Source organism: Zalophus californianus, chromosome X (assembly GCF_009762305.2).
Source record: "Zalophus californianus isolate mZalCal1 chromosome X, mZalCal1.pri.v2, whole genome shotgun sequence".
Taxonomy (NCBI): Eukaryota; Metazoa; Chordata; class Mammalia; order Carnivora; family Otariidae; genus Zalophus; species Zalophus californianus.
Genome location: NC_045612.1, coordinates 122,132,605 through 122,155,912, shown reverse-complemented (window position 1 = coordinate 122,155,912; position 23,308 = coordinate 122,132,605). Strand labels below are relative to the sequence as shown.

The 23,308-nt window shown below is 44.6% G+C and overlaps 1 protein-coding gene across 9 annotated transcripts in view; it reads right to left on the bottom strand.

The window, feature by feature from the left end:
• Positions 1–23,308, bottom strand: part of MID1 (midline 1) — a 590,235-nt gene that overhangs the window by 48,471 nt on the left and 518,456 nt on the right. For all 9 annotated transcript variants that reach the window (XM_027609029.1, XM_027609028.1, XM_027609036.1 and 6 more), the window contains one exon: positions 23,081–23,176. In XM_027609029.1, the coding sequence (XP_027464830.1) occupies positions 23,081–23,176 (96 nt within the window). The remainder of the gene's footprint in view (positions 1–23,080; positions 23,177–23,308) is intronic.

Genomic DNA, 23,308 nt, shown 5'->3' with positions numbered 1-23,308 from the left:
TAGTGGGAAATCGACGCCTGAAATATATTTGTGATTCCTGCTTTTATATCTTGAAAGAAAGTGTAATTTTGGCCTATTAAACAAAAAAGTAAGTTAAAAATAAAACAATATTATTCTTTTATGGAGAACAGATTACTATCGATATCCATTGAACAAATTTTCCAGAAGCAAGGTAGCAAGATTATATCATATTTACTTAACATTTCTTTTAAATACAGGCATCGACTTTGTCTTTCATCGCTATGAAAACATCAAAAAAGAAAAAGGATGGTTGACTATTTTATTAATCTTAGGACATAATTTATAATTTTACTTCTGGTATACTTCCCGAGGTTCTACAGTGAACACATGCCATTCTCCAGGAAAGGTAGATCATTATAGAATGGCTTGTATTTGAAGTTTTTAAGACTCATGATATGCAAGGGAGGGTGACAATTAGCTCATTCTTGGCAACTGGGCTTGGGAAATCCTCTGCACATGCTATTTCCTCCACCTCATGACAATTCTGAAATGCTTATGCGCAAACAGAGACCCAGAAATCACAGCTGTGGGAAATGGAGAGAGCATGCAGGAGTTTTATGATTTTAACACAGCACAGAAGTTACAGTGTTACGGAGAATGACAATAGCATCACTGATTACTCTAGCATATCTCAGGGAGGAGACATGGCTCAGTCATTAAGCCCTTTTGATTTGGGATACTTCATTTAACTGGAGTAATTCCATTCTCTCTGAATGAGACAGACTGGAAGTAGGGTCAGAAGTTCAGGATAAAAATCCAGTGATGGCTTTTCAGAGAAATCATGTCCTGTTTCCAGAGGCCACGATTCCTTGAGTTTTATTCCTGATCATTGTAAGACACAGCAGAGAGACTACTCAAGACATCTTCTCATTGAGAAGATAACAGTCGCTGGCCATCGGCAGCAAACACCAAGATCAGGTCCTATGTCAGACTAGCACACAGACATGTTGGCTAAATGTTTAATGAACAAAAGAAAAAAATTATAAGATGCATTTTGATGGACAAGTACAGAATGTGGAACTCAGGCTAATATTTCAAGGAGGTTCATCACTGGGCTCAATTTCTCTTACCATTACTTTTATGTTGTCATTTCTAGGTCCCCCTTGAGGATTCCCAAATAAACTTAGCTATCCATGAAAATACTTACTCGAAAAGCCACTACTCTCAAGAAATTTATTGTCTTTCCCTTTGACCTCAAACTGAATTTAACAACGGACTACAACCAAGCTGTGAAAAGGATGGAATCATATAGAAACCAGGGCACATTAGGATGGAGAAAGTGAAAGCTCTGGAAAGCGGCACCTTACATTTGAAAAGTATCTTCCAGAATGAGCCCTAAGAGCGAAACTGTACTTGAGTATACAATCAAGGTAAATCTAATGGGATGCAAGCTCCGTAAGGGCAGGGAGCTAAATGAGGCATCTCTCCCAAGTCTTTTCATTTTCTGGGTGATGCCTTTTGGTTGTTCTTTTTTTTTTTTTTTTTTTTAAGTTTTATTTGTTTAAGTAATCTCTACACCCCGCATGGGGCTCGAACTCACGACCCCGAGATCGAGAGTCGCACGCTCTTACGACTGAGCCAGCCAGGAGCCCCTTGATGATGCCTTTTGAAGCACGAAAGTTTTTAATTTTGACAGAGTCCAATTTACCTATTTTTCTATTGTCATTTGTGCTTTTGATGTCATAGCTAAGCAACCTAATCCAAGGTCGTGGAGATTTACACCTCCATGTTCCTCTAGAAGTTTTATCTCTTCCCTTTAGGTCTGTGAGCCATTTTGAGTTAAGCTTTGTGTATGGTGCAAAGTAGGGTCCAACTGGGTCTTTTTATTATAATGGACAGCCAGTTGTCTAAGCACCACTGATGGAAGAGACAACTGGAAGACAATTGAAGCGTCTTAGCACTTTTGTCGAAAATCAATTGACCGTATCACGAAGTCCTCGGGTTTTGATGTTGTTGCTAACATATTCTGTGCTGAATGCTACTCTGGCTTTGAGTAAACCTGATCCAACCCCACCAGTAGCTCTAGAGCAGGTGCCGTGAAATGTGGTGTGGAGTACTAGCTCTACACACTTGCAGGAGGATGATGTTGGGAAAATCAAGGAAAATGCCCATTTCTAAGTTCTCCTATTTTGTAAAATGAGGTGAATAATATCTGCCGTCTCAGCCATGTGGGATTATTGTGGTAGATACGTGGAATACTATATGAGGAAATAAGTAACACTGTGAAGTCATAGACAAATCTGAGATGGTATCGTCTGTATTAAGAAGTAGCTTTGGGGGCACCTCGAGCCACCCGGGTGGCTCAGTCGGTTAAGCGTCTGCCTTCGGCTCGGGTCGTGATCCCAGGGTCCTGGGATCAAGCCCTGTGTCGGGCTCCCTGCTCCGCGGGAAGCCTGCTTCTCCCTCTCCCACTCCCCCTGCTTGTGTTCCCTCTCTCGCTGCGTCTCTCTCTGTGAAATAAATAAAATCTTAAAAAAAAAAAAAAAAAAAAAAGAAGAAGTAGCTTTGTTAATAGACTACGATTTAGTTTGGGATCCATTTCACTCTGAAGATCACTGGGACTTGGGTTACTCTATGGTAGGAAAGGTGTCCCAGTTGCCATCATAACATGGGGTTCCATTTAATCCCAGTTCTGGCCATTTGGTAGTTATGATGGATAGATTTGTTTTACAAAAAAAAGTAGACCGAAATCTACTTTGTTGAGCCAATATGTTTTGAGAAAGCTGATACCACAACCACCATGGCCCCAAAATATAAATTCCCAGAAATTTGGAAACATGATCTGTTCATTTTTGGCCAAGTATTTTCCTCAGATCTTTAAAAAAAACACAGAATTGACTTTCCTTTGAAACCAGGAAAGTTGAATCTCTTTTTATACTTTGATGAAGCTTCCAAATTTTTGTAACTCTAGCATTCTTACATTCCAAAAGGTACAATAAAATAAGTTGAGTGCTATCCTATATTTCTAAAATTCTTCCACTACAAAGAAGTTTTCCACAGTTTTGCTGTTTTATAAGTCACTTAAAAGGAGTTAATGATTTGATTGGACTTCACTTCTTCTATGGGCTATTAATCCAAATATGGCAGGGTTTATTGGTTGCTAGCAGTGTGTTCAGGTGTTTCTAGTTCCCAGGTTTGGTTTGGAAGCTGGCAGCTCCTAGTTACGATTTCAGCTTTCAATTTCGGATTCACATCTTTTGATTCAGAACCACTAAGGCTAATGCAAGTGCTTGGAGTAGAGCCAATCCAAGGATGAAAGAAACAGCCCTCACACCTTCTTTCACAGACCGCTACTTCCACCTTCTTCATCCCTACCCTACAGACAACAGTGGGATGGGGATGATCAGGAATGATGGCCCGGTGGGAGGTGACTACTGGATCCCACCCCCGTACCGCACTGCGAAACAGGGCACGTGTCCTTCAGCGCCCTTGACATTGCAGGACAAAATAGAGCTTACAATTAGGCCTCCCCCCATTCCAGGCTTCTCGCGGCTAGCTTTTTTTCTCATCTCAATTATACTCACGTGTAAATGTCACCTCGGCTCCTCATGAGAAGAAACTCAGTTACTCTGACTGCATCTCTGTTCTGGCCTCACCCATGGGCTCCGCACACAACCTCTCTCCGTCTGGAGTTACAACTTCCTTTCTCACCCTGAAACGCATCATCATCCCCGCCCCCCCCCCCCCCACCACCAAATCATCGTTTCTAGTCCTTAGTACTAACTTTATCTCTTTGCAAAATACTCTAAAGTAATTCTTCTCAAGTTAGCCCCAATCCCAATTCTGGCAGAATTTCTTGCTTCTTTCAGGTGTAATTATCTTACTTTTTAGGCCCTGATGCCTTATCTGAGGCTGCAAGCGACACAGCCAATGTCCTGCAAGCTCAAGTCTCCTCTTATAAAACACTTGCGGCCTTCACTGTGAAAGACCTACATACAACTATTGATTCGTTCATCAATCTATTCATCTATTCATTCGAATAATAGCAACTGGGCTCCCAGGGCGCCTCAGACAGCATTCCAAGTGCTGGGCATGCAGGACGTCCAAGATACACAAAGTTCCCATTATCACAGAGTTTACATATGAGCATAGGGGAACAGGCTGAACAAGTCAAGAAATAAATAAAAATTCTGGATCATGACAAGTGCCTAGAGGAAATTAAACAGGGTAATGTGATTGAACGTGGCTGAGAGTAGGGTCCATTTTACGGGTCAGACAAGAATTCTCTGACAAGTCTCTGAAGGGGTGAAAAGGAACCAGCCAAAAGACATGAAAAAAGGTATTTGCCGGCACTCCCAGCTCGGCTTTTAACAGGGACCCCCACACAAATTCTACAGTGTAGCTTCATTATTTACAGATTCTGTATTTGTGATTTGCATACTCGCTCCCCCTCAAAAATTAATTTGTAACCCCAAATCAATACTTGTGGCGTCTTTGTGTTCGTTTCAGACACGCTCAGAGCACGGAGAACACATGAGTCACCCTACTAGCACCCAGCTGAGGTTGAACAAGGACACGCTTAGCCTTCTTGCTTCAGCTCTTCTATAATCCAAGGATGGAGACAACAGGAACAGCACAGTGTGGTGCACGAAGCTCTGGTTCTGGGGCCAGCTGGATGGGTTTGGAGCCCCAATTCTGGCACCTGTGCGCGGGGTCAGCCTCAGGCAAGTCACTTACCACTCTGGAACCTCCTTTTCTCTTTCATAAAACAGAGACAACAGAATCTACCAGGATGACTCGCTTGCGAGATTTAGGATTATGTCATCTAGGTGAGGGGTCGCACGTGTGTGTGTCTATGTGTGGCTATTTCCCCAGAGAGCAATGGTTCAGTATTGGCCAATTCAGTGTTCCTGGCAACTTTATAGACCCTAACTACCCCAAAGGACGAGAATCGATGGATTTACCTACTATCTAGTGTGTCCATAATGGTCCCAAGTATTTAGGGAGCAGGAAAGGCAGAATGAGAAGGGAAATTACGTAAGACACAGAAGAACAGCCTGGTTTGTAGAGTTGGTACCCCGCTCTCTCCTATTCCTACATAGTTTTGCTTCTTCCCATTGACAGACTATGACTATCTCATCCTTTACAGCCTAATGAAAGAGAAATGAGACAGTCAAAAAAGTGAAGTGAGCGCAGAAGGCCAACACTCGTGTCCTGGCCTCCTAGGACTGAGATCTCATTCGGCACTCATGTCAGATACCAAGAGTCAGCGGCGGTCCCGTGGGAGTCGCCCCTGGGCGCACGGTTTATCTGCCTTTGCTAGAGTGCAGTTACACGTACTCATTCCCCGGCACTGTTAATGATAACACAAACGGGTTAGCTATTTTCTCCAGAGCACTTAGTTAGCAATGCCCAGTAAAAAGTCCCCCCTGTTAAGCTTTATGGTGTGATAGTGTTGTGGCATTTCACAGAAGGGGTGGGGTGAGGCGGACAATTTCTTATTTTGTTCTTGTCATATACGTATAAACATTAAAAGGATTTAATTACATACACACTAAAAATTGGACTACGTGTCTGCAAAATGTTCTTTAGCAGTCCGTAAACAGTTTCTAAGTATTTCTAAAAACTTGCTCTTTTAATTGGACTTGTATTCAACTGCAAAATGAGATGTTCAGTGCAGAGTATAAACATCATTAGATTTCAGACACATGTGGCCTTAACATCTTTAGAAATATTTTATGGAACTCTTAGGAGGCGACACCAATGGGGAAAAAGTATCTGGCCACTTCTCACGGGTGACATTGGACTAACACGCATTTTAGAAGTCCTCATTTTTCTCCTTTTGAAATGCTTTGTTGAAATGGGCTAGCCATCTCTAGATTTTGAGAATAGAACCTTTTAAGTCCTCTCCTGAGAAGGACATGCTGACTTGATAGATCACCTTCTATTCATACACAGACGCAAACAGCCGAGCAAGTTTCAGAGAGGATACGGCTGGTGTGTCGGAAAAAGGAAATTTTATTTCAGGGTGTGGAGGAAGGAGGGGTGCTGGCGTTACACAACCCCAGAGGCCACCATTCACGTGGAATCCACGAGAATGGTGCCCCCTGCCCCCCAGCCCGCGCAGCCCAGGAGACCGCCCCTGCCACACGGGCCCACCATCAGTGCACTCTTGAAATTGGTCTATCAAACCGCGACCCCTTGGGTCGAAGATTCTAAACCTTGCTATCTTTGAAATCACTACCGATGAGATTGGGGGTTTAAAAGACAAATGTCTACTTTACGAATGTGCCTAGAACTGGTCCTCCTGGCGAAAGCAACGCGGTACCGTGATTCAAATTAAGGTGACCTTGAGAAAAGTTAAGACTCTTTTTTTATTTTAGGTTATGTTGATGTTGTTATTGGTTAAACTCAACAGCGCTTTTCTCTGTTGCTCAGAATATGCCATTTTGAGTCTGCATCCAAATTTAAAGGGGTGAGCGTTATTATTATGTCTTAGTAGCACCATTATTTCATACCGTTATACGCTATAACATCTGTAACAATCCCATCTCGCTCCAAAAGAAAAACATTGGAGGAGGAGCTCATTCCAATCTGCCCGGGGCTGGAGCAACGGAAACACAACGGAGCTGCAGATAAGCTGATAATCTGGCCAGGAAGATGAGGGTACAGGGAAAGCCTGCGTGCAGGTGGGCTCCGTGCCCCGCTGTGGACTGCTGACCAGGTGCGAAGGGAAGTATGAGGATCTGAGGGTGCTTCGGGTTTTATTGCCAAAGGCAGCTGCGATGAACATTCCAGACCCCGGGGCAGAAGTTAGACAGAGCTGCCAGAAGGAACAATGAAAGCAACTCTAACACTTGAGTTTGTATATAAAACTGAGCCAAAGAGAATTGAGTAAGAGCAGACTGCATTACTGTAATTCATCTAATATGTTTATATGTAATCTTCACCCTAAAACTCTCTCACACCGAAGTCAAATATTTGTGGACCTAGCTCAAGTAGACGAGAGAGGGAAGAGGGGCCAAGTTCCCAGGGTCCCTGTCTTTGAGGGAGAAACCGGAGTACAGGACAATATTTTTTTAATATTTTGTATGTTCGGGGCGCCTGGGTGGCTCAGTCGTTAAGCGTCTGCCTTCGGCTCGGGTCACGGCCCCGGGGTCCCGGGATCGAGCCCCGCGTCGGGCTCCCTGCTCCGCGGGAAGCCCGCTTCTCCCTCTCCCACTCCCCCCTGCTTGTGTTCCCTCTCTCGCTGTGTGTGTCTCTCTCTGTCAAATAAATAAAATCTTTAAAAAAATGTTTTTATATGTTCATTTAAAGTTGAACACTTTTGACTGAAACTTTTGAAAGCCAAAGAGACAGGCTTTTCAGAAAAGGAAAAAATGGAATCCCTTCATAAAGTGCTTTTGCTGAGAGTAGTGACGGTGCGGACAGAAGCCACACAGAACGCGGCCTCTACGGCGGGGACGTGGCGGAAAATGCTTTGGCCCAGAGGAGGTCAATTCGGCATGCTGATGAACTCTCCACACGGGATTCTGCCGTATGTTTGCTAGGGGAGCAAAAAATAGCTCCCAGGAACCTCATGATAAGTCCTCTTTTCTTGAGGTTTCTAAGATTATGAAGCTTGAATGTTGGATAAGGAAGTGCGATGCCATTAAAAATGGCAGCCCGCTGTGGTAAGCTGGCAATAAAAGTCTTCCTACAAACGAAACACAACTGTGGCGATACAATAAAACTGTCCAGCGAGAGCACCACCGCTAAGGCCCAAAACTCTGAGGCTTCACACAAAGGAATTTCCCCCCAAGAGGAGCACACACAACATGCCCATCCAAGACACTGTTGATGTTATTGTTAATTTTTCAGTAAAGCGAAATCGTCAGACAAGGTGAAATGATTTAGAGTGAACAAGGGCTAAAGGAGGCAGTAGTTCAGAACTCGAGGTCCTGAAGAAGTCTGCCTGGGGCTGAATGCCAGGTCCTCCTTGCCTCCTAGTCATACGTTCTTGGGCATTTGCTGAAACTCTCCATTTCCCGAGTTCCTCTTACCTGGTAGACCAGGTGCTCTCCCAGGGAGCATTGGCAATGTGTGGAGACATTCTCCATCGTCACAAGTGGGGCAGGGGCCATGCCTTGTGTCTAATGGGTGGAAGCCAGAGATGCGACCCAACAAACGTCTAGCAATGCTCAGAACAGCCCCCGCCACAACAGAGAATGATCCAGCCCCCAATGTCACTAGTGCCGAGGCAGAGAAACCCTGGGGTAGCTTGTGGTGAGAGCTACATGAATTAGTACACGAGAAACCACTGAAAAATGTTTGGCACATAGTAATTACTCAATAAATGATAACTATTACTATTGTTAAGAAACTCTGTTTAGGGGCGCCTGGGTGGCTCAGTCGTTAAGCGTCTGCCTTCGGCTCAGGTCGTGATCCCGGGGTCCTGGGATCGAGCCGCGCATCGGGCTCCCTGCTCCCCGGGAAGCCTGCTTCTCCCTCTCCCACTCCCCCCTGCTTGTGTTCCCTCTCTCGCTGTGTGTCTGTCTCTCTGTCAAATAAATAAAATCTTGAAAGAAAGAAAGAAAGAAAGAAAGAAAGAAAGAGAGAGAGAGAAAGAAAGAGAGAAAGAAAAAGAAAGAAAGAAAAAAAAAGAAAGAAAGAAAGAAAAAGAGAAACTCTTGTTTATCCGGAATGTCCACATAGAATCAATGCTACAAGTTCTAGGACCGGTCAGCCTGAGCTGATTACCTGCAGGACTTAATAGCATGAATCGAAATTTTTTTCCATCTACATCTTTCACCAAAACAATGGCTTTGGAAGCTATAACATGAGAAGTAACTCCAGAATTTTTGGAGTTATTTTTAGATCCCAAATGTATTCTCTAAAGGCTCCTTCCTGATGCAATGGGGTGGGGGAGGGTGGGGACAGGGGAGAATCTTCCCAGATGTAAAGCAGGAGTTGGGAGACTTGCTGTGAAGGACTAGACCAGTAAATAACATGGCTTTGAGGACCACACGGTCTCTGTTGTAGCTACTCAACACCGCTGTCGTAGTAGGAGAACGGTCTCGGACAAAAGGGAATTAAATGGGTGTGGCTGTGTTCTAATAAAACTTTATTTAGGAAAACAGGTGACGAGTCAGATTTGGCCCAAGGGTCATAGTTTGCCAGCCTCTAGCACAGAGGAAAAGATCATGGACATTGAAATTCGAGAGCTGCGCGCGTATGAAAAACGTGGAATCTGGGTAAGAATGTCTCCTCGTTTGCATACTTTCAACGAAAATATCTGTAAACTCTCTGGCGTAGTAGGTGCTTGATAAATATCAGTTTTCTCCTGTCAGGGCATGAATAGTTGCGGTTACTGAGGATTCACAGGATTTCAATTTGAAAATGAAAATATACTTGCGGTATGGTTTTCACTCTCCCCGACGTCCTGCAGGCTTCTGTCACAGAATAACATTGCTCTTCCCGTGCTGTCTTGGTCAGAGCCCACTCGACTGACTTCAACCTCACATTCTTGGCATTAACGCTACAGAATTTTCTTTCTGTGTTAAATGGTAACTCCGCTCGAAGCAGGTCCAAAAAGAAGCAGCAGAATGGAAGGTGTTGCTCATAATTCATTCAAAAACAATAAACCCCTCCCTTCCGTTCTCTTATTAATTACACACTTTTATAAAACAAATGCTCCACACCCTTCCGTTTGGGTTGGGCAGGCAGAATGAAACAAAAAATCTATTAACCTGCCCCGGACCCTTGTGTCTATCAAGCCTTTCTCATAAAGTTTCTGAAAAGTGCTACTTTCTATTAAGTAACTTTCAACGAATGTATTTGGCAAAAATCACACTGTGGTCAGAAGCTAAAAAAGTAATTTACAGAAGGGGACGGTTAATTGAGTGCTGGGGAGGACAGAGGTGATCCATCTCGGGGAAGGGAAGTCATTTCTAATGGAAAGAGGAAGCTTCTATCCCACGACCTTACATTACTCATCTTACGTGTCATTTCTCATTAAGTGGCGTTCTTTTTAGTTGTTGTGCCACGATTCCTGAATAGCGGTGTACTGGAAAAATACCGGGTTGAACTCCTCTTCAGGCTTGAGGGACTCAAGGATAGATGCTATCTGCTCCCCGACAAAGTTACGGAGAAGGAGGGCTGGGCCCCTGCTCTTCAGTGTGCCTTACAGTGAGTGAAATATACTCCCTTGTATCACCGGTCAGACTTGCGCTTCCAAGCGCAACTGGAAAATGGTAAGCTTTGGTCTGTCTTCCTGATGCACCCACAAATAACATCTATGACACCTTGCCTTGTTGTCGTCACTCTAGAATGCCAGCAGAAGCTGGTAGACTGATTTTTAAATATCTACATGCCCTGTGTTTAATATTCACATTTTTTTCAAAGAACATGAAAGAGAGGAGAGTTTAGGGAAACTGAACATGTGAGCTGGGGCCACAAGGGGAAAAGGGATGTGCACTACCATTCATTCCATTTTAGATGAGGCCTGCGGTTCTCTCTCCAGGAAGCAGGGCAGGAGACTGGGCTGGGAGCACAAGTCATTGCCAGGAAACACCAGTAGGGGGTGGGGAGATGAGACAGGGAAAGGCATGAAGGCAGGAGAGTGTGCCTCGCCTGGACCACGGTGGGCAGCTGGAGATTAATCCCGGTGGGTGACTTTGGGAAACTGCACAGAACAGTCCGGCTGATGGGAAGGAAGTGCAGTATGTACCTGATATCTCCCATCAGTGGCCGGGTGAAGGCTGTTGGGGGTGGCTGGGTAGTAATTCTCCTCTGAAACTAACAGGTGGGTACCCTGGGTGGGGGAGACCCCAGGCGGAGTCTTAGCGGCTTCCAGACAGAAGGAAGCTCTCGGGCCAGGGGACATAGGACTGGTGAGTGCTCTAAGGGCGTGGCCCTGACCATTTCAGACAGAAGCACCTCCGTTAGAGGGGACTACAATCAGGACCATTCTTAAGAAGAGCTCCATAGGACGTCAGGGGGCACCCGTGTCACACTCGTCCGGCTTATTCTGTAGCTCCAATGACTTCTGACTAATCGCAGGGCTGAACAGAGTTTGCATCTGACAGTGCTTTCTATCCTGACCTTGGTCGTTTTTTTACTTCGGGCCACAGTCTACCCACAAAGGTTCATTTACAACTGACCATAACTGGGTCTACATCTGAGCAACAGCAGGCAGAGCTGCCTGGGGGGAAACACATGAAAGTCAGTGAGTCGGACTAAAAATACATATATTTCTTTTATCTAGAGACCCCTAGATTTTCCAGCATTCCAACTCATTGGGAAATTATTATTGTCTTTCTAAAACAATGGCTTTCCAGTTTTAAGCCCCAATAGGTACAGTTTTCTAGAGTCAAATCGAATCTTAAAATATTTAAGTCAGGGATGACGCGAAGAAGTGCCCCTCTCTCCCAATCTCTCTCTCTCTCTCTCTCTCCATTATCTGAAAGGTCAAATATATTTCTATATACCAACCTGACAGATGTTGCCTTCTCACCTCCTCAGTGGGAAACAGAATGCTCTGTTTACATTTGTCAGGATCAGGGGGTGGTGGGGAGGCGGCATCCTGCCAGGTAATGGAAACACTGCTCGCTTTAATTTTATTACCAAGAACAAAGCCTTCTTATTGTTTACTAGAACCCTTAAAGGCGGGCCTCATGGGCATAGTTCTAATTTTTTCGAGACCACAAACAAGAGGAATTCTTTAAGGCCATTTCATGAACAACAGAAGGAAAAAATACTTTATTCTGCAAAAATTAAAGCAATCCTTTGTTTAAGGAGCCAGAGCCTGACTCAGGTTAGCCTTGCATGTGTTCTCTTTATGCGGGCGTCTGCTGCCAGCATTAGCCCAGGCGCGCATCCTTTCGTGAAGCGGAGGTCGAGGCTATGTCACAGATACGCAAGAAACCACCTTCCTTTGGGATAGCATCTCTCCGGCGCCATTAGTTCCAGATACCGCGCTAAAGGAAGAGACACTGTGCACCAGAACCACACAGGCCAACACTCCCCTTGCAATCTGCCTGTCCAAAACGAGGAACCGCACGAGTCTCGATGCGGTGCTTATTATGATTCTGCCAGTGAACTAAACTTTCCATGCAGTCCCCGCTTCTGCTGCAAGTTTTCCTTCCCTCTCTACCTCAAGCATAGGCGGCTAGAGCTACTGCTTTCCAGAGATCTCTGCAACGGCCTTAGCAGCTGAGGAATGTACGTGAGAGGGAGTGAGGACACGCCTGTCTCTCCGTGAGCGAGGAGGGGGTTAGCGGTGCACGGTGGTAACACGGAAGCAATCTATGGACTTGCTGAGCGCCCACGGTGTGCCAAGCCACCGCACTAGGACCCGGGACAAACTCTGCCCTCCAAAGACAGTGACTGCATCGGAGAACAACTAGCAAACATGACAAGGGCATACACAATTAACTGCTAAACCATGGGCTGAGACGTTCTAGAGCGGTGTGGTCCAACATGGCAGCTACGAGCCCCCTGTGGTTTTGGGGCTACTTGAAATGTGACTAGTCTGAATTGAGGTGTGCCATGAATAAGAAACACGTTTATGAATCCTTTTTGTGTTGATTACATGTTGAAATGATAATGTTTTGAATCTATCAGGTCAAGTAAAATGTACTAGTAAAATTAATTTTACGTCTTTGTCTCTACTTTAAAAAAAAAAAAACGTGGTTACTTGGAGATCTCAAACTATATACATGGTTCCCATTATATTTCAATCAGATGGCGTGATTCCAGAGGGCTTCAGAAATGGGGCAGTTGGTGTGTGTGAGTAGCTGGGGAAGGTTTGCTTCGGAATATGGAAGTGAGACTGGTCTTTGAAGATCAGAGTGAACAAGAAGGGAGCCGGGAAACCCAGAGATGAGGAAGATGAGAAAGGCACCAGAGCAGAGGAAAAACAGAGCACCTCTGTAGGGAGGTAAGGATGTATATTTCAGTGATATGTAGGGTGCAGTGGGCATGTATCTTGAATTGGTTATCTGGGAGTGGACAGAGAAACACCAAAGCCAGGTATAACTTACTGTCCCTCATGAAAATTGAGGTCAACTGTGGAGAGCTGGCAATGGCCCATCTCACAAAGAGCCTACCTAAGGCCTAAGGCAAAAAGGTGAATTTGAAGACTCAACTTTGGGGAGGGGATCTTTTCTTGACCTTCTTCTGACTCCCTTTGTATCCTTGACCTCATTGGTCTGCACCATCTCTCTTTGAAGCTGTCCACGCTTGGCGTGCCAGGATGGCTCAGTCGGTGAAGAGTCTGACTCTTGGGGGCACCTGGGTGGCTCAGTCGGTTAAGCGGCTGCCTTCAGCTCAGGTCACGATCCCAGGGTCCTGGGATTGAGTCCCGCATTGGGCTCCCTGCTCGGCAGGGAGCCTGCTTCTCCCTCTCCCTCCGCCTGCCTCTCTGCCTACTTGTGCTCTCTATCTCTCTGTCAAATAAATAAAATCCTAAAAAAAAAAAGAGTCTGACTCTTGGATTTCGGCTCAAGTCATGATCTCAGGGTCGTGAGATCGAGCCCCGCGTCGGGCTCCATGCTGGGCATGAAGCCTGCTTAAAGATTCTCTCTCTACCCTCTCCTCTGCCTACTGCTCCCCCCACCTCCACCCTTGCGCCCTCTTTCTCTTTCTTAAAAAAAGAAGAAGAAGAAGAAGAAGAAGAAGAATGAAGCTATCCATGCTTACTTGCTCTCCCCTATGGTTTTCTTCTGCAATGGTGGTGGTGGTGGTGGTGGTGGTGAAAGTGATGAGGGTGGTGGGAGGGAAACCGCAGAGCACTATCAGTGTACAAGCTGGGCTTTGCCGAAAGGACCGTGAAAAGTGAATCTAACCTGGTCTGGAAGAGAAAAGGAAAGATCATAGAACTCAGATGTCTGTCAGTTGCCGATTTTGAGGTATGGCTCTGTGTGTGTGTGTGTGTGTGTGTGTGTGTGTGTGTGTGTGTGCGCGTGTGTTTGGAGATCAAGAGAGTCTGATATTGGGGGAAAAAAAGAGAGAGCGAGTCTGATATTGAAAATGTCACCCCACAAACCATCTTCAGACCTGACTAGCCATCCTCCATGTGTGAAAGTGTTCAAAAATGTTTCCCCCGACTTGATTCAGAGTGGCTACCTGGTTATTTTTGTCTTTTACAAACCAGAACGGATAGAAAGGCTATCCCAGAAAATCAAAAGGAAAGAGACAGATTTACAACAAGGGAATGGGGAAGACCCACCGTGACCTCCTTTAAGGGCTCAGCGATGACCCAATGGACAGTTCTCTAACCCTTGACTTCCCTCGGCCACCCGCACCCTCTGAGCCCTCTTCGGTGCCAGAGCCCTTGTGCTGGGAAGAGCTCCCAGGGTGCATCACCCACCCTGCTACGGCCTCCGGGGATTATGGCTGCTGAGATCTGCCATCGTACGAACGCTGTCCTGCGTATGGTCTTCTCAAGAAGGGTCCTTTCTCTGCCCTTCAGGACGAGAATTTATCTGACGCGCTGATCTGTGCAAATGCACTCACTAGTGACAGAGGGAGGGCAGAAGGAGGCAGCTGGTCTCTCTGGGAGGGTCCTGTTTCCTCATCAAGAGCCACGTGCTGTGTGCTAACAGCAGGAGATACTAGGAAAAGAAAGATACTGCCTTGCTTCCTGAGGAGTCTAACCGACTAGGAGAGGCAATTAGATGTGCACTTAAAGACCATGAGGATATTCGCCCAAGGACTGTATCTGTATCAACAAACCACTATGTAGTTTTCCTTAAGCTTTTAGAGTCAAGTTATGAATCTCATTATTCTATTCATATATCTAAGAAATTTTATAAAACCAAGAATAATCACTTTCAGGGGGGTCCCGAATCAATGTTTAACTCAACTTGAGCAGACATAACTCCATTAGTCAATGCCATACATAAATTTGTTGATTAAATTCCTGTACACATTTTTTTTTTAATTGAGGTAAATTTACCGACAGGAAAATGCATAATTCTTAGGGGACAAGTCAATGGATTTTGATAACCAACATAACCAACAGCTTAATCCAGATATAAAAATATCTCCATCACCCAGAAGGTACCCCCGGAGCCCCTCTTCGTCTATTCTCACCCCCATGGGTAACCACTGTTCTGATTTTTATCGCCAAATTCCTGTAACATTTTAAGTTGCATTTATAAATGTAACATATTCAACTTACTTTATAAGCACTTTAAATGCCTAACAGGGTAAAATTAAAACCCTAACAAGGTAAACCTTCTCACATCCTTAAGTAGCTCTTAGAAATCTAATAAACGGAACTTACAAATGTAGTGAAACTCAAGTTCTCAACATTCCAACACTGGTTTGAAACAAACTATTTTATACTTTTTAACTTAAAAATCACAGGTCTAAAATAAATTACATGTTTCAGATTGAGAACTCCCTTAGGAATCTAAGCTTTTAATCATCTCTTTCAACTCCATCACCTGATTTGGGTAGCTGACGTTCAGCAACCACTCCGGTTGCTTTATTATTTGGTTTGATTCAATCCCCGACGCCCCCCCCCCCCCACTTTTTTTACTGTCTGAATCTTGTTATGTCTGCCTACACGTCACATTTCCACGGTCATCTGAATGACATTTGCCTCAAAACGCTATTGCGATGGTAGGAACTTGCTAAGTGGTCGTTTTTGTTTTTGTATACATCTGCGTAAGTGTTGCCACTTTTGCCTTCCCCGCACCACAGGGAACACGTTGCTGAGGACCTGTAAGACTCGATTCAGTAATCACCTTCTAACACCTGCAGGGACCACAAGGCGCCATCTTCCCAACCGAAGTAAACAGACGGAAGGCTTTCTTGGACTTATCACGGCCCCAAACTGAGCTTGCCTGGTCAGATTATTAGGCTACTAGGATAGTTTTCATCACCTCATGTATATAAACCTGACGTTCTATCTAGTGAAAATACTTTTAAAAGCGTAGTAAAAGCTCTATCATAAATTCCCAGGTTGGGAATTTACCTCCTTTGGTTGTAAAAATCTTTATTTGTGTTGCTCCGCACTGAAAGCTTTCTACATTCAATGGTGGCCTCGGGCGTTTTAAATAGCTGGATTTAAAATTTCATATTTCTGTTTCAAACAAAAATAATCAATGCTACAATTGTGCTCTTGTTAACGAACCCTTTATATGCATGACTCAATTATTTTGCTGGAGTGTTTCAAAATTAGAACAGAGCTCTTCAGTTTTCCCTATAACATTTAGCAATTAAAAATAGAAAATCAAATGAAGGTGAAAGATGATGTGTCCCATTTCTCTCCCACTCTGTAATTACCTTATGTACAGAGATAATTTCAACTTGATCACCATAAAAAGCAATTTTATATTCATTTGTTGAGAACACAACTTAAACTAGGTATTAGGACCCAGAAACAAAAGACGCTAGTTCAGTAACAAAATGATGGATTGATGGTTGGAATCAGGCTCATCTCTGAATGGCATGAACAGGCACAATCATGAGACTTAATCTTCTACCTGACAGTCACCTTCTCATCTGGGATGGTTCCTCTCACACCTCTGACTCTCTGAGCTGGATCTGTCCAACTCACCGCTATCCTGTGTGACAACTACAGTGGCCATTGGTTTAGATCTGTCATTACCCATTCTTACTATTCTTTACATCATGCCAGAAGCATCCCTACTGCTCTAGTTAAGCGTCTAAATATTTCAAGGCAAGGAGGTTGTGTGTGGAATGGTCTAAGGGAGACGTGATGAAGAATCCCTCTATCACGGGGAGAGACCACATTTAGATACATGCCTTCTCCCTTTTTCCCACTGCTCATCCACTGGGCCCCCAAGTAAGGCCAATTCTTTCACACTTAAGTATTAGCCTTGGAACTCTGCATCGCTAAGTTCAAATATGCCCAAGGAATTATCTTCAGAGGCACGGACATGTGCTCACACTCCAATCCAAGCCACCTGGGAGGATTCTGAATATGACACAATGGTTCGTTCCATCCAAACTGGAAAGAAGAGCAGATGAGAAGAGGTTTGGGTCATGGTTTTAGAAGACTTTCAAAGCGGAAACTTGGGAATGTTATTCCGAGAGTAATACCAAACTGACCAAACCTTATAGTCATTCATTCCTAAAATGCATCTCTTATTCCAAAACAAGAGAAGACTGGAACACTTTCTACTGATCTCTTCTCGCTATTCCTCATGAATATACCTAAGAAGGTAACGGGATCCAATGCTTCTGAATCTTTTTTTTTTTTTTTTTTAAGGCAAGAGCACTGAATCTAGGGGAAGACATTCAAGTGTGTGTTACATACCCCTTTATTTTTTTAAAGATTTTTTTTTTTTTTATTTATCCATTTGAGAGAGAGAGCACAAGCTGGGGGGAAGGGCAGAGGGAGAGGGAGAAGCAGGCTCTCCGCTGAGCAAGGAGCCCGATGCGGGGCTCGATCCCAGGACCCCGGGATCGTGACCTGAGCCGAAGGCAGACGCTTAACCAACTGAGCCACCCAGGCGCCCCTGCATACTACTTTAATAAACAATTACATTTAATCTCCTCGGAGAAAGGTTAAGTTTGTTTCATGAGCTGTCAATTTTAGCAAACTTGGTGGAGTAAACTGGATACACAGCCATGATACACATGCAGTGGCCAATCCTCTCCGGAGAGAATGGGGTTCTGTGCAGCCCAGGAGTTCTTGTCTGCCCTGGGAATCCTAAAACTTGAACTTGGGAGAGCAGCCTTTACCACAGTGGTTCATAATCCAGTTTTTGAGTGCCACCATATTTGTACTATTCCATTATCATCATTCCAGAGCCGTCTACATGGAGACCCCATGGATGACTGTGGGCTGCCTGATGTGCCTTAATGAGGCCAGAATCCGACTCTCATTATACCTTGAGAGCATTCTCTCAAGGGCTCAGATGGGGTGGGGATCTAACCCTTATCTGCAGGGGACAATGGGTTACGACCTGGCACGTTCGAGTTGGCCCCCAGCATGACATAGGTCATCCAAGATCAGGCACATTGTCCACAAGACACAAACAGCAAATTTAGTGTTCAGACGCTGGTCTTTATCCAATGGCTGTAGACGAAGCAATTGCCAAGGTTTTCCATACGGAAGGAGAGAATGCTTTTGCGTAAACCGGCATAATAAAATAATTTAAACTTAAAACTTCATCTTTCTTTTTACCCCAGTGGTTTCCCCCCCTTATTTCAAAGCTTACAACCGAATGCTCTTTGGATGTGGTGAATGATGGAAAAAGTCTTTCACAGACCCCTATCTGTTTTCCCAAATCAATTTTTTTTTAACCATTTCTCACAAGCTACTGTAACACATCACCCTCCTCCCTTTCAATTTATGGAGCCCCAATATCTGGGCAAAAATTGAATTAAATGGCACTTAGTTCACCCCCAAGAAGTCTGTCACTTCACGTGTCATCTAGCAGTGGAAGAACTCACAGAAGCCAGCAAGACAGCAAGGTTTCCATTGAAATCAAAGAAACGGATAATTTAAAAACTTAGTGCAAAAAACAATGGCAAAAGGAATTTGTTTGTTTGTTTGTTTTTAAGCAATTACAGGACACCCCGGGTGGCTCGGTCGGTTCACCATCCGCCTTCAGCTCAGGTCGTGATCCGGGGGTCCTGGGATTGAGTCCCAGGGGCCGGCTCCCTGCTCAGCAGGGAGTCTGCCTCTCCCTCGCCCTCTGCCCCTCCCCCACCACTCATGCTTGTTCTCTCTCTCGAACAAATAAATAAAATCTTTAAAATAAAATCAAATCAAAAGTAATTACAAACAAGGCAAGATAAGCCAAAGGGGCTAATGCCAGGACTTAGGCAGGATGCTGGCTTGGGGAAAGTACCCTTCTAGGATGAGCTTGGGCAAGGACGGTGAGGTCAGATGAGCCTTTATTTTCTCCATGCTGCTCTGGCAATTAATTAGTCACCGTTCCCCAGGTTTTCTTTACCATCTCTCTGTGTATTTAGTCACTGGTCACCTTTAATTTTCCCAAATGAACATCTCGGTTGTGTCCAGGTGTTGTAGGCCCCGTGAAAGACCTTGATTCTCAGAACGTGTCGAGAATTTGATACGTATCATTACGTGCGTAGCTAATAAACTAGGCCCTCTGATTTTTTTAAAATAAAACAGGGAGGAGGATGAGGCGATGAAGGGAAACTGTCCATATCTGACCCAGAACCGGTGAGTTCCGGGGCTCACCCAAATTTTGATCACTTCTCAGAGGCTTGTCCCGCATCCCATAGGTAACTAACGCTAACTCATTCCAGGGGGTTCTCTACTGTCCAATGCTCCTGAGGAAAACAAAACCCAGTGGCCCCAAACCCACTCGTTTCTAGAATCCCAGCCACCACATTCCACACACATTTCTTGGGAGTCTACCTGAAACTGCTCTTTCAATGCCTCTCCCCCCTGAGGCCTGAGCTGCCTCGGCCTTCATTCCGTCCGTTCACTAGTTTTAAAAAAGATTTGGTGCTCACTATCAAAAAGCCATTTCGTTCGCTTACCCTCACTGTGAAAACAAGTTACGAAAACAATGGGGGTGGGGGGGGACCTTCCAACTCTTTTCATTCTCAAGAAAAGCAGAAGTGAATCCCAGGAAGGAGGTGTGGACTTATAAGGATGTGGCATTTCCTCAGGATTTGGTGGGAATTCATTGATTTGATTTACAACAATCGAGAGTCGCCTCTGTGCTTGGAGCTTTTCGCTCCAGCTGGTGTGGGGATTATTTTCCCTCGGAATGCTCAGCCCCAAATACAAGGACACCTTCAGGAAGAGGAAAAGGAAGAAATACAGTCTCGGAACCTCGGATGTGAACCAGGAAATTCTTGTCCACTGCACTGATTTAAAAGTGCCTAACAAATTCCACTAGCTTTTTGGAGCTTACTCGTGTGCTCCGAGGTTCTTCCCTGGATGCGCGCTCAGCGCCTTTTGCACGAAGATATCCATATTAGTTCTCCATTAGCCCAAAATATCCTTTACTGAAGAGAATTAGGGATGCCGGTTGTTAACTGGGAAAGGTACCCAGGTTTTTGTGCTCCTCGAACCCTCACTAAACCTTCAGGACCCAGTAAAGTTCAGAGAGTGATGCGATTATTAAAGCCCACCCCATTCTCATCGCCCAAAAGCCGGTTCCTACTGATCCCCCTCACACACTTGGTTCCCACAGGGCGATCTACTTGCTTTGTGTACATACACTCTTTAGTCTTCTATCCACGTGCCTTGGTTTGCCCTGTAGGTAGTGCCTGTCCTGTCTCTCCACATGCCCAAGTGCCACCTGCTTCTCGGAAATTCCAAGTCCTGCGTCCACACCTCTCCTACAGCCAGTAGTTTTCTATTTTGCATTGCCGTTATTCTTTGGTCTTGGGCAGGATGGTAAGCTCCCCGTGGGCCGGTCCCTTGGCGTCTAGTACAATGTGACGCACACACAGCGGATGCCCCCCGCACGTGAGCAGAGCGAACAAGCTAGGGTCACACTTGAACAAACCGAAGTGACTGGCCAGAGGCTAAAATTTACGCCCTCTCCCAGAAATATCTGTGCAGTGAACACAACTCCTGAATCAACGGGGATTAGAACAGGAAGAGCAGAAGTCATGTTAAACTCAATTATCCAAAACCGGGAAATAAGGCAAAAAGAAGACTGCGAGTCCTTTTGGGGTCGTACTAGATCGTAGTAGGTCGTACTAGATCGTAGTAGGTCGTACTAGATCGTACTAGATCGTACTAGGTCGTACTAGGTCGTACTAGGTCGTACTAGGTCGTACTAGGTCGTACTAGGTCGTACTAGATCGTACTAGGTCGTACTAGGTCGTACTGGTGCATAATCCACCAAGGCAGCCTAAGGAAGGGTCGTGTAACTCTCCAGGCTGGCAGGTCACAGAGTTGGGCTTTACTCCTGATCCAGCCTTAGTCGCTGCAAAGTTAAACAATAACTTGGAGAAAACGGATGATATACAACTCATTTTGCCCAGACATTATGACTTTCCTGCCCTTTGGGTCATGAAGCAGTTTTGCATCTAACTTAGCTCCCGTATCCTAGCGCCCTTCTCCCCGCACGGTGCCCCCTGCGCCCCCCCGTGCGGGGGTATCGGCTTCTGCTCTGTTCCTTTGGGCTAGCTGACCGCCTGGCTGCCCCTTTCAACAATGCCTTAAATAAGACTTCAACAGACTCACTGGATTATTGTATGAGAACCGGATGCTCCATTTTTTGAAAAATTACGCTCTGAGACTCTTAATAATTATAAGGGACACATAATAAAAACAGTAAAAAGATAGGTGCCTCCAGTATCATTCTCCTACTCATAATTAATTTTAATATTTATCTAGACTATATTTCCCAAATACCAGATTTATTCACTCACAAGGATTCGTTTCCATTCCTAAGGCTTTATACAGGAACACAGTGAAAGGAATGCATACTCTTTACTCCTTGTAAATAACTTCCAATGGCACATACAATCAATGCAGTAATAGCTTTATTTAAAAAGCCTCTATCTCATCTAAATATCTAGTCTTTTGGAATAAAAATAAAATCTGGTAAATTTCTATCTATCATTTGAAATTACTGAACGTTACAGAAAGTCATTTTCCATGTTAAAATGAATAGCATTTTGTAAATTCAAGCCATACTAATATTGCATTAGGATCAAGACAGTTGTTCTGAAATCACTACAGGCCATAATAGAAACCAGACACTAAATGCTTTAAGAAGTAACTAGCTGAAATTGAATGAAATAATCACCCAATCCATAAAGCCTTTGTAAGATTTCCCCGTAAAACACAGGTAATTTTTTTTTTTACCAAAGAGAAATTATTCTTTCTTATTGTCATAAACATCAAATGCCATCACATCATAAAAATAAAATATAGCACATGGATCATTCCATTTTGTTCATCCATTTATTCCTGTAACACATATTCACTGTGCCCTACGATAATGAAAACATTATGCTTGTTCACTGTTATTTACCATGTTGTTTAATCAACAAGGCTCAAAATGGTCCCTGGAGAGACCCTTGCCAAAAGCAAATCCATTCTTTTTTTTTTTTTTTTAAGATTTTATTTATTTATTTATTGGAGAGAGAGGGGGAGAGAGAGCGCAGGAGTTGGGGAGGAGCAGAGGGAGAGGGAGAAGCTGAGCACAGAGCCCGATGCAAGGCTTGATCTCACAACCCTGAGATCATGACCTGAGCTAAAATCAAGAGTTGGATGCTCAACTGAATGTGCCACCCAAGCACCCCAAAAGTGAATCCATCCTAAGCAGAGGGTTAGAAAGATCTGGGTTCTGCAATTCGTCCTTGGTGTCACTGCCACCTGCATACTCTTGACTTAATCCCGACGGTGATCCGTTTCATGGAAACGTATCTGACAACTAAGATGCATTTAATGTGCATCTGCAGTGGATTGAACTGTGGCTGCCCCAGAAAGATTACGTCCAAGTCCTAACCTCCGGTATCTGCAAATATGACCTGGTTTGGAAACAGGGTCTTTGCATATGTAATCGAGTTAAAGTGAATTCACCCCGGGGTTAGGATGGCCCCAATCCAATGACTGGTGTCCCTGTGAGAAGGAGATTTGGACGCAGACACAGAGACACACAGGGAGAAGGCCATGGGACCACAGAGGCAGAGGTGAGAGGGCTGCAGCTACAAGCCAAGAACTCCAAGAATTGCCTGGAACTACTAGAAGGTGGGAAGAGGCATGAACTTGTCCTCCCTAGAGCCTTCAGAGGGAGCAGGGCTTGATTTTGAACTATGAGAGAATACATTGCTATCATCTTACGCCATCCAAGTCCGGGGTGATTTGTTACAGCAGCCCCAGGGAAACTGATACAACACCTTTTATACGGGGCTTTTTTGGATGCTCTTTGTAAAGGTGGTTAAAATCTACAATACTAGGAATGCTAAGTAAAGGAGAGCTGTCATGGTGGCAGCGGGGGGGGGGGGGGGGGGGGGGGTGGGGACAAAGTAGTGCATGGGGAGAGAGTCTCCGAGATTCTAGTTCCTTCCAATTCTGTCCATCTTTTATATTTGGCTTCAGCAAAAGATCTAATTTTGAAAAGATTCCCATCTTAAAAATGTAAAGGCGAGGAGGGTATAAAACCTTGGGCTAGCAGTTTTCATGGGCAACACAGCACACAGTGACACTCACCTCCACATGCTGACAGGTTTGGATGAGTTTAGCCAAAAGGGTCTCCAGTTCCGTGTTCCTCTTGATAAGGCTGGTGAGGTTACTCTCCAAGTTTTGCTGTTCAGAAAGAGAAGAAAAATATTATTCTGCATCCCGAAAATGTTATGCTGTATCCTGAAGTATTACATACTTTTAATAACAAAATTACTCATATTCAGGAAAATCTGATCTCTTTTGCAGAAACCTCAA